Raw genomic sequence first — 12,186 nt, 5'->3', positions numbered from 1 at the left:
TTTATTGGGGCTAAATTATTTGGTGTGCTGGAAATGATGCCACAACTGTGGGACAAAATGTATATAAATTTTACACAATAAATATTCAAATGGTTTGTGTTTATTTCACTCTTTGTTTAGATAATCAGAGTTTGAAACATGTAGGGTTATATTCATATATCAACATTAACCCCCTGGGGGCCTTTTACCCCAAGTGAGGGAGCCTTTTACCACAAGGGGTAATATCTTGCCAACTTAAAAAAATAAAATAATAATTTTATTCAAAACATCTTCTGTTTTTATTTCATTTCACATAAATTATGTTGCTCCATCAATATTCAATAAAAATAATTGTATTTCTCAAACCTTGAGACACTTTGTGAACAAAAATGTTTACATTTTCCTTAAGGTGTACCTTTAGCCCCATTGTACCCCAATAATTCGTATTTTTATAATGGATTTTCATAGTTTTATATTGAAAGTCTGGGTCTGGGACGAGACTAAAACAGTCAAATCTAAAGATAAAAGACATTTGAAAAGTACCAAAAATAAATGATGAAGGCCTGGTGAAAAGTGCCCAAATTCATTTTAATAAGATTTTCATATAAAAGCAAAAAGTTTCAATCTGTTTATTTGAATGAAAACCAAAAGCCATGAAATCGCCCAAAGTTGAAGAAACACTCTAAATATGTTGTTTTTACACTGCAAAAAATTAAATAAAATAAAAAATGTCTAAATATATCTAAACATTCCTAAAACAAGATAAATTCACCTGATTATGATATTATAATATTAAGGCTAATTTTCAGTGAAAACATACTGAATATAAGTGTATATTGTCGTTTGGTATTGCATTGTTTTTTACTTGTTTTTACTCGTTTAAGCTTTAAAAAAGACAAAACAAATCTGCCAATGCAGCAAAACATAATGCAAGGATGCTTAGACATTTTTACTGGGAAACAAGACAAAAATACTGTTCAAGAAAATTACTTTTGCAATGAGTGGAACATGGCTGTTGTTAGTGTCAAAACTCGTGTTCACAATATGATGATTCACATCATAGGGAACTACGGAATGTATGAGATGCACACTACCACTATAACATGACCAGACAACTGCTTAAAAGAGAATAATCAGAGGTGCCAGACAGTGAATAAAATAGATGTGCCATCAATCCGCTGCTTTAATTGATCTGCCACACGCATTTGTCATGATTCTGCCAATGTATGCCAGCGCACGCATGGCATGTATACCTCTCTGGTGGCCTGCTGAGATTTCTCCTCTCCAAACTTCACACTTCGCCTTCTAATTGCTTGATTGCTTTTTGCATCATGTACGCTCGGGAATGCAATGTGTGCAAATAAGCCCTGTGAACTCTGACACTGATTTAAACATGCTGACGATTCAGCGTCCACAAAATGACAAACAGCTGAGGAGTCATTCTTGTTGTGCAGTACATTATCTTGTGCCAAGTATGTATTTTAATATAATACATAAAGTATTAAACTCACCATATGTATTCAGAGATGAAAATCCTATAGTTAGCATCTTCTGACTTCCAACATGAAAAACTGGCAATTTATGAAGAAATATTCCAGGTGTTCTCCAATCGAAATGTTTGAATCTAAACTCTGATGACTTCTGTGATGTTTTGAGCAATTAGTTGGTTTGTGTCATGCTAAAACACAAGAATCAATATTATCACAATTTCAAAACATAGTTAAAAATATGAAAATCAACTTCATTTCCAGCTGACGTCCAGCACACAGCTCACTGAGCGATGACTAACTTTTGCTCTTTATTTCCACCCTGTTTATTTTCTTGCCATTATGTAAATAAAAATACAAATTAAAAATAAAGTTATAATTAATAAAGTCGAAGTGTCTGAGCTCCTTAAATGACAAAACAATCATGTTTATTTTTTTATGCACTGCATAACCGGAATGACCCGATTTAGACTCACTCCGAAGTCATCAAAAGTCAATGCCATTAATATTATAGAGATCACGCAGGCATGAGTTGTACAAAGCACCTTAAGTTTTTCCCTTAAGTATGACACTTAAAACGTAATTTCCCCTTGACTTATGGGTGTTTCATTTAACCCCTTAGACATTACTCTTAGGTAAGTGAAACAGTTAAAGGTTTTACCGTAATGAAATTCTACTGTTAAACACGACATGTCTCTGCCAACTTTCAGAGAATCAAAACTTTCCAGACCAATATTTGGGCAATTTTACCATATAGAAATTACTTAAACTCACTGTTTTTATTTTTATTTGAATGACTATTAAAAGTTTCTCAGCATCATTCTTCAGACCTCTTCTGTAGCAGCGCATAATTGCATGATGGGAGCGTCATCACGTGTCACATGTTACTTTTCTCTGCGTTGTTCAGGATGCACCAATCACAGTCATTTGTTGGAGATTACACTGGCGGATTTGCATTTGTATCTTAGGAACAATACTCGAAATTAATAGATTTAAACACGTTTTGTGTACATATCTTTCCTGTGTAATTAAAAATGTTCTGAGTGTTGCATGCTGCCCAATTTATGGAGGATTCTACTTTTGCGGCTGTTAAGTGCCCTCTTGAGGAAGACACCTTTGAATTTAAATGACTGTGCCAGGTATGAGGTGGATTAGAGGTGCAAGATCTTAAGATGCTTGTAAAACTGCAGAGAACTGATTGCCATCTCAAATATTAGAAAGAATATTAGTGGTGCCACCCCTGGAGTCGCTAGTTCGAATCCAGGGCGTGCTGAGTGACTCCAGCCAGGTCTCCTAAGCAACCAAATTGGTCCGGTTGCTAGGGAGGGTAGAGTCACATGGGGTAACCTCCTTGTGGTCGCTATAATGTGGTTCTCACTTCACTTCACTTCACTTTTATTGTCACACAACCATATACACAAGTGCAATAGTGGGTGAAAGTCTTGGGTGCAGTTTTGAGCAACATAGCAGTCATGACAGTGATGAGACATATACCAGTTTACAATAAACAGATTTACACATCACAGTTTACATATCTAATATACACATAATTACACACAACACAATATACAAATAATAATATACAATATACAGTATACAATGCACACAATATAGAATATTGTTCAGTATACAATACACACAATACACAATAAAAAAGTACATATAGTATATATTGACATTCAGGCTGTCGGTTGATAGTCAGTTGCCAGTGTGTTGTTAAGAGAGAATATAATTTAAAACAGTCCAGTGTGAGATAATAAGATTAATAAAGTGCAGTGCTGATGAATATTGATCGTGAGAGATCAAGAGTTCAGAAGTCTGATTGCTTGGGGGAAGAATCTGTCATGAAGTCAGCTGGTGCGGGTCCTGATGCTGCGATACCGCCTGCCTGATGGTAGCAGTGAGAACAGCCCATGGCTTGGGTGAATGGAGTCTCTGATGATCCTCCGAGCTTTTTTCACACACCACCTGGTATATATGTCCTGGAGGGAGGGAAGCTCACCTCCGATGATGTGTCTGGCAGTTCGCACCACCCTTTGCAGGGCTTTGCAGTTGTGGGCGGTGCTATTGCCGTACCAGGCAGTGATGCAGCCAGTCAGGATGCTCTCCACAGTGCTGGTGTAGAACTGTGTGAGGATGTGGTGGTTCATTCCAAGCTTCCTCAGCCGTCTCAGGAAGAAGAGGTGCTGATGAGCCTTCTTCACAACGGCCTCAGTGTGGACCGACCATATGAGTTCCTCAGTGATGTGGACACCCAGGAACTTGAAGCTGCTGACTCTCTCCACTGGTGCTCCATTGATGGTGATGGGACTGTGTTCTCTGTCTTTTCTCCTGAAGTCCACCACAAGCTCCTTTGTCTTGCTGACGTTGAGGGAGAGGTTGTGCTCCTGACACCAGTGTGTCAGAGTGTGCACCTCCTCTCTGTAGGCTGTTTCATCATTGTCAGTGATCAGACCTACCACCGTCGTATCATCAGCAAACTTAAGGATGGCATTGAAGCTATGTGTTGCCACACAGTCATGTGTGTACAGGGAATACAGGAGTGGGCTGAGAACACAGCCCTGTGGGGCTCCAGTGTTGAGGTTCAGTGATGAGGAGATGTTGCTGCCCATTCTAACCACCTGGCGTCTGCTTGACAGGAAGTCCAGGATCCAGCTGCACAGCGAGCTTATAAGCCCAGAGCTCGGAGTTTCACATAAAGCTTGGAGGGCACTATGGTGTTGAATGCTGAGCTGTAGTCTACAAACAGCATTCTCACATAAGTGTTCCTTTTTTCCAGGTGGGAGAGAGCAGTGTGTATTGTAGATGCAATGGCATCATCAGTGGAGCTGTTGTTGCGGTAAGCAAACTGCAATGGGTCCAGTGATGGAGGCAGCACAGAGCAGATGTAATCTCTGATTAGTCTCTCAAAGCATTTGCTGATGATGGGGGTCAGAGCAACAGGAAGCCATTCATTTAAATGATTTTGGATTGCTTTGGTACAGGCACAATGGTGGACGTTTTAAAGCATGTGGGGACCACAGACAAGGAGAGGGAAAGGTTGAAAATGTCCATAAAAACACCAGTCAGTTGGTTCACGCACGCTCTGATGACACAGCCCGGAATGCCGTCTGGACCCGTGGCTTTACGGATATTCACCCATCGGAAGGATCGGGTTACATCCGCTACAGAGACGGAGAGTGAACTAACCTCTGTAGCTTCGGCCGCGAGAGCTCTCTCCGCGAAGGCGGTGTTATTTCCCTCGAAACGAGCATAAAAAGTATTTAGCTCATCCGGGAGAGAGGCAGCGGTGTTCATGGCGGAGTTTTTATTCCCTTAAGTCCGTGATGATATTAATTCCCTGCCACATGCTTCTAGAGATGGTGGTGTTAAACTGTCCTTCAATCTTGTCCCTGTACTGGCGTTTTGCTGCTCTGATAGTTTTGCGGAGGACATAACTGGCTTGTTTATGCTCCTCCGCATTCCCGGAATTAAGAGCGGAGGTCCATGCATATTTATCCATGACTTCTGGTTGGTGTAGATCCGTATTGTTTTGGTCGGAACAACATCCTCTACGCACTTTCTGATGAAACATGTTATGCTATCAGCTTACACCTCCATGTCGTCATCAGAGGCGGAACGGAACATCTCCCAGTCCGCGTGATCAAAACAGTCTTGTAGCGTAGAATCTGACTGGTCTGACCAGCACTGGATCGTTCTGAGGGTGGGTGCTTCCTGTTTCAGTTTCTGCTTGTAAGCGGGCAGAAGCAGAATGGAAGAGTGGTCTGATTTGCCAAACGGTGGGCGGGATTTGTAGCCATCCTGGAAGGGAGAGTAGCAATGGTCCAAAACCCGGTCCCCTCATGTGCTGAAACTGATGTGTTGGTTGGTTTCCTGCTTGCTTATAATCCCGTACAGTTCCTTGAGTGCCCGGTCTGTGTCTGCTTGTGGGGGGATGTACAGAGCTGTGATAATGACCACTGTGAATTCCCTCGGTAGCCAGAATGGTCGACACAAAAGCATGAGAAATTCCAGATCAGGAGAGCAGAAAGACTTGATAGAATGTACGTTCCTCTGATCACACCAGGATTTGTTGACCATAAAATATACACCACCACCTCTGCTTTTACCTGAGAGGTCTTTCGCTCTGTCCGCTCGGTGCATGGAGAACCCCGTGGGTTCGATGGCTGAATCTGGAATCTCAGCAGACATCCAAGTTTCCGTAAGGCAGATAATGCAGCAGTCCCTCGTCTCTTGTTGGAAAGAGATCCGCGCTCTCAGCTTGCAGAGCTTGTTGTCCAGAGACTGAACATTTGCCAGTAGAATACTGGGTAGCGGGGATTACTCTGATGAGAATGCATGCTCTATTTCCCCTTTTCCTTCTGTGTTTGGGCTGCCCAGACAAAGGGATCCGCTGGTGTGTTTGTAAACAGCGGGTCGGCATTGAGGAATTTAAAGTCCGGTTTTCGGTGTGCTATTGCAGAACCAATGTCCAAAAGTGTTTGTCTGTTATAGACAATAAGGCAGACAACATCCAAGACAAAAAACATAGAATTGTGAACAAAACAAACAAAAAACTGCAGTGTTGTGTCAGAGCTCGCAACGCAGCAGCCATACATGAGTCAACCTACTGTTCTCACTCTCGGTGGGGCGTGTGGTGAGTTGTGCGTGGATGCCGCGGAGAATAGCGTGAAGCCTCCACATGCACTAGGTCTCCGCAGTAACGTGCTCAACAAGCCACGTGATAAGATGCGCGGATTGACGGTCTCAGAGGTGGAGGCAACTGAGATTCGTCCTCCGCCACCACGAGGACTTAGAGCGCATTGGGAACTGGCATTCCAAATTGGGGAGAAAAATTATAATCTTTTGAATTTTTTGGATAACTTTTTGTGACCCACTAATAATACAAATGGTAACACTTTGGTAGAGCACTTTGTAAAAAAAAAATGGTAACGTTAATTTACATTAAGGTTCTATACATTAAGATTAGTTATTGCATTAGGTATCCGGAACAAACTACGAACAATATTTTTAAACAGCATTTATTAATCTTGCCTAATGTTAATTTATTGATAGTTCATGCGCGTTCATAATGCATCATCTAATGTTAAAATACAATTTTTTGTTTATTTTTAAAAAAGGTATTAGAATATATAGAAATTAACATTAACTAAGATTAATAACTGCTGTAAAAGTGTTGTTTTTTTAATTTTCAAAGTTCATGTTAATTAGGGTTAGGGTTAAATAGCTAATGTAAATTCTAAAGTTTCTAATTCTAGTTTTCCATATCCGTGCTGTTAAAAACGTAATAATGGGACAATCTGCCTTCAATTCGCAGTAAATGCAGAGAATGATCGCAGTATACCTGTTTGCTGATTGGCCGGCAGGCAGGTGAGTGTCACAGCACTTCAACTCGACGTGGCCCAATAACTGAAACACAGGTATGCCTGACCCATTTTTGGGCAAACTATTACTTTTATTTCATTTCATTTATTTTTAGTTGTTTAAAGCCTCAGGATTCATGCTGGTCGCAGTACAGTGACAGACTGTTGTGAAATGATTGATCCGATTGGACGGGATCTGTGCATCCCATCTGAGGCTATCGCCCAGAGGAATTCTGGGTAATAAAGCCACGTGTATAATGCAAGACAAGAGAGGATTAAACACTGTTAAAACTGGCACAAATGCCTCATGAGCTACATGTGCCTCTGATGTCATTACACAATGTGAGCTCTGCGTAAACGACATCATCAGTCTGCAGGGACGTCCGCTCGGCTGGTGCCGTAATCCGTGTGATGCAGCAACAAACAGAGAATTATAAGCACTAATGCCAACATAAACTGAGTTTTCATGATATTAATACTACATTTTCTTAAAGTAAATTGGACTTTGAAATGTCTAATATTGTGATCAGAATTTCTGTCCATCCAAAAGCGCTAAATTCAAATTATTCCACAGATTTAACTCAGAATTCCCTACATGCATTTTCAGGTGTTTCTTCAACTTGGAGCAGACTTTATGCCTGACTACGTGAGACTACAGATATAGTCTTTGAAAGGTTTTACTCAACTGGTCAGATGGGCTTTTTAATAAAAAGAAAACTTTTGATTTATTAAACTAGATGAAGTCTCTGGACTTTTAATGAATACAGATAACACAGTCCCAGTGGCCGCTAATATGGTTTTAAAGTCTCATTAATGTCTCTGCTCTAATAAAAACTTCTCACTTTGGTCTCTGAGTATCTCCTGCGGTTCTGAACGTTGTTCCTGTGGCTGGACCTGAGTAGATCTCCTAATGATTTGATTTCAAAGGAGACACAAGGAAACTTTGATCTCACCTCACTCTCATTTTAGAATTTTAATTAAGAACGGAGAAGAGACGGAGCGTCACGCACGTAAGATAAATCACAGTCGGAATGTCTCACTTATTCAAGGGGCTTCACCTTTTCAACTGAAATACAGGAATCAATACGTGCAATGCGTGACTGAGCGGGAGTGTACAAATTAATGGGCTGTATTATTGATCAAAGGGGAATTAAATATTAATTAAGGTGAATTGGCAGAGTCAATTCCCAAGACACCAACAAATCACATTTCATTTATCCAATCCAGCAAACCGAGCTCAGCGCAAAAAAAAAAAAAACATCCTGGTCAAGAATGAACAGATATTTGTCCATCCGTGCCAAAGTAAACACGACATAAATAAAAATTTGAGTGAGAGGAATTTTTTAAAAAGGTCAAGCTATGAGAAAAAGCCCAAACGAGTCTTCGACTGTATTAACACGTTTCAGAATTACCATACTTACAATCAACCATCTTGTAAAAATCAATTATGTTTATGTTAGACGTGTAATTACACATTTTATAAATACTCGGAGTTTTCTCAATTGACTGTTGTAATGTCATGTAAAAGGTAAAAAAAAGAATTTAAAAAAAAGTTCAATGTATTTAGCTAGACTTTGGACACATTTGACCGACATTTTATTTCTCTTCATCTTAAAAAAATAAATAAAATAAAAATAAAATAAAATAAGAATTATGCTTGCAATAAATGCAATAAATGTATATAATATAATACAATTAATTAAAATTAATAATATAATAAGGCTGTTGATTTGATATGTTAATTTAGATCATTTAATTGTGATTAATACTATAAAAAAGATACAACTAATACAAAAAAATGATAAAACAATCAGTATGTAAATTCCATAATTAAAGTTAAAAAGTACATTCATAGTAAAATACCTAATATACTGTATAAAGAGAGAGAGAGAGCAATTAAAAGAATATTTATAATAATATATTTTTATATAATAATTAATAATAATACATGTAATTTGAATTAGTATATATATTTTGTATTTTGAATTATCTTTATTTCTTTATTCATACCAAATATTGATATATGTAATAATTTTTACTTTCATTAATTTATCAGCATGCAGTACAATTAATTTGATTTATTAAATATTTTAATCAATTGACAGCCTACATTTTTACTATTGACAATGTTGTAATTATTCATATTATTTAAAAAATTGTAAACAATAAATTGGACATGGGTCTATTTTAGGATGCTGTAATTGCAACATAAGCACAGATTCGCATAATTACTCATTTCACATGCAAAGAGCTTAGCCAATCATAACAGAGGTCATTTACATACAGAGGTCTGAAAGGTACTTTAGCAAAAACAGCTTGTTTAATTGTAAATGTCAGAGAGAGAGAGAGAGAGAGAGAGAGAGAGAGAGAGAGAAGCACTAAATTATCTGTTTTGGTGCAAAAAAAATCTCTAATAATGCTAATAATTTTGGGAAAAGTTCCCTGAGATTCTGGACAGAATAACTACTTGAACAACAGCGTTTATGAAAATCTTTCTCAAGAGTCTTTTTTTATGTCCTACAGTTGAATCTTGAGTCTCAATACTTGAATGCAACAGCATCAGTTATCAAGTGTTTACGCTCTTGCAATGCAACATATTTGTCTACTGGAGCAAAAAAAAAATTCGCCCTTGCAAATGGATTTATTCTGGGTTAGTGGTGTTTATTCGCTCCGTTGTGTGGCCGTATTCAGCCGGGAAATATGTGAGGAGCAAAACCCACCGCACGCGAAGGGATTACAGCTCAGAATCATTTCTCCGCGGCCGTCTCCTGGGGACACTGAGAGAGGCTGAACATTGAGCGTGCCAAGCTAAATTAAGACATTAATAAATAAGCACGACACCCTAATTTTCTCTAATGCCTAAACTGGAGAGATTTAGCAGGAGAGCTGGAATATGATCTCTCAGGTACAGAGAAGTTTACATGAGTTTTACTTTATTCACATTTAGAGTTTGATTTCATCCATGATGACAGAAAACCGTTTTGGTCAGTGTAAACGTGATATACAGAAATAAGTTTCATACTTTAATGCACCATAAGTAAGGAGGTGTATAATACAGAATACAGAGCAACTTTTAAATATTCATAGCTAACCAACCACACCTTGACAACCCTGAAACTATTTAAAATGAGTCAACAACACTGAAGAGTTGATAAGAAAAACTGAAGCAATTTTTTAAGGTATTCTGTCTCACAGACAGACAGTGTGCTAATGAGTGTGCTTTATATAGAGTTGGGAACAGTGAACTGGTTTCATTTAAAAAATGACATGTTAAAATTCTGTATAATTTTCCATAGATGCAGATGGAACACCTTACTAAAATACTCTGACACTGTTTCCTGCAGTGCGATTCAATCGCATCACCGCCCCGCTACTAAATCCACTGTGCAAAACACAGTTGTAACAGGGTTCACAGGACGGGCAAGGAGGAGGCGGGAACCGGCAGAACAGTCAACATAATGTTAATGACATAACTGAATTTAAACAAACATAGACACACACACACACACACACACACACACACAGTGGCCGCGTGTGTCTCTCTCTCTCAAACTGGCGTCCTAGGCTCCTCTTTATCCCTCTCCCGCTGATTGGCACCAGGCATCCATCATTACGGCCCGGCCACGCCCTCCTCCTCGTCACATTCCTCTGCCACCCGATTCAGACCAGGGAAAAATCTGGCATGACATACTCCCCTCCCTTCCTGGAGGGGAGGTGTTGCCCTTCCAGCCTGCCTCTCTGGAGCACTGGGAGAGACGAGGGGAGGGAGAGGGGAGAGATAGAGAGGAGAGAGAGAAAAACTCGCCGGTCCCCGGGCACGCCGTCGCCTGGTCCTCAGCCACTCCTCCGCCCTCTGGCGGATGACTGCCGCTCCTCCCTGGCGGACGGCAGTGAGTCCTCTGACCCCTGGCGGATGGTAACGGCTTCTCCGCTTCCTGGCGGACGACAGCAGTTCCTCCGACTCCCGCCGGCCGGCAGCAACTCCTCCGTCCCCTTGTGGACGGCCACAGCTCCTCCGATTCCTGGCGGACAGCAGCAGCGAGGACTCCATGACAGCACATCTCTCCTCCTTCCCGGGTTTCGGCACCAACATAATGGGGTAAGAGATGGGCAAGGAGGAGGCGGGAACCAGCTGAACAGTCAACGTAAAATTTTATGATATAAATCATCTTAAATCAACATAAAACATAAAGACACAACGCGGTTGCATGCATCTCTCTCGAACTGGTGCCTCCAGCTCGTATTTATCCCCCTCCTGGCTGATCAGCCCGATTCAGGGCCGGCCGTGTGTCCTCACGGCCCGGCCCCGCCCTCCTCCTCGTCACAACAGTGTAGACTGATTCCCGAATAATGACTCATACTGTATGAGCCACTTCTTTTTATTGAAACAAAAACATACAGCGTGACCAGTTTAGTGCGGGAAATGGAAACTGCATTTATTACTTCCAAAAAGAAAAATGTTCCTGAAAATTACTAAAATATTATTAATAGAATCAGACTCATAATCATTAAATTCATTATGATTCCCTTCCCTGGTGATTATTTTGATAATCACCATTAGAGTTTAATATGACCTTATGTTACGTTAAATTACATCAAATGACTATTTGACGACGAACATTTTTGTCGTCAATTTTTTATTGTCGTCATTGCCGATAACGTCAACTAATCGTTTCAGCCCTACTGGTGTTATAGATGGCTATGATCATGTGGCTGTGATTGGTTGGTTGAGGACAGCAGATCTCACCTGTGGTCGTGGATGTCCAGTGACCAGGCAGGTGAGTTCAAGGGTCTCTCCCTCTCGGATGGTGTATACTCGCTCCGAGTAACGCTCTTCTTCCACGTTACATGCATGTCCTGAGTGCACGATGCGAACGGTAGGAGGTGCTGCGGGGAGATAAAAAGAAGATGCTCAGAACATAAACATCAATGATCCAAATCAACTTCCGCAATAATTCAATTCAATTTAACATTGATCATTTGCTAGTGTGAGATCGCTTTTCTACATACAAACTTTCATATAATTGAGCAGAAACCTTCATGCTGGAAAAACCAAAATTAGTTAGTAAAGTTAGCTCCTCTCACAGATTGGTCAATCTGGTGTATTTTGATGGTTTTGGAAGGTTTTGGGCACTTATCAGCTTCTCAGTTTGGGAGATCATCTGGTTGATCAGATAAACACCAGATTACCCAGACTGGACAACCAGCTAGACCTGCTTAAACCAAATAAAACTTGCAAATCATCTTAAGCTGAAGTTTTCAACAGTGCTGTCAATGCTGCTCATTAAGATTATAATCTTTGAATTAAATTTACACAATCGTGTTAATTCTATTCACGTTTAAATGCATAGATAAAC

The 12,186-nt window shown here is 40.0% G+C and overlaps 1 protein-coding gene across 1 annotated transcript in view; it reads right to left on the bottom strand.

Moving 5' to 3' along the window:
* The window catches only part of LOC127416355 (MAM domain-containing glycosylphosphatidylinositol anchor protein 2-like), a 232,397-nt gene that overhangs the window by 145,880 nt on the left and 74,331 nt on the right, over positions 1-12,186 (bottom strand). Inside the window, exon 2 of the mRNA XM_051655670.1 lies at positions 11,577-11,716. Coding sequence (XP_051511630.1) covers positions 11,577-11,716 — 140 coding nt within the window. The remainder of the gene's footprint in view (positions 1-11,576; positions 11,717-12,186) is intronic.

Source organism: Myxocyprinus asiaticus, chromosome 25 (genome assembly GCF_019703515.2).
Source record: "Myxocyprinus asiaticus isolate MX2 ecotype Aquarium Trade chromosome 25, UBuf_Myxa_2, whole genome shotgun sequence".
In the NCBI taxonomy this organism is placed as follows: domain Eukaryota; kingdom Metazoa; phylum Chordata; class Actinopteri; order Cypriniformes; family Catostomidae; genus Myxocyprinus; species Myxocyprinus asiaticus.
Note: the sequence above shows the minus strand (reverse complement) of the source record. Positions and strands in the feature narration are given on the sequence as shown.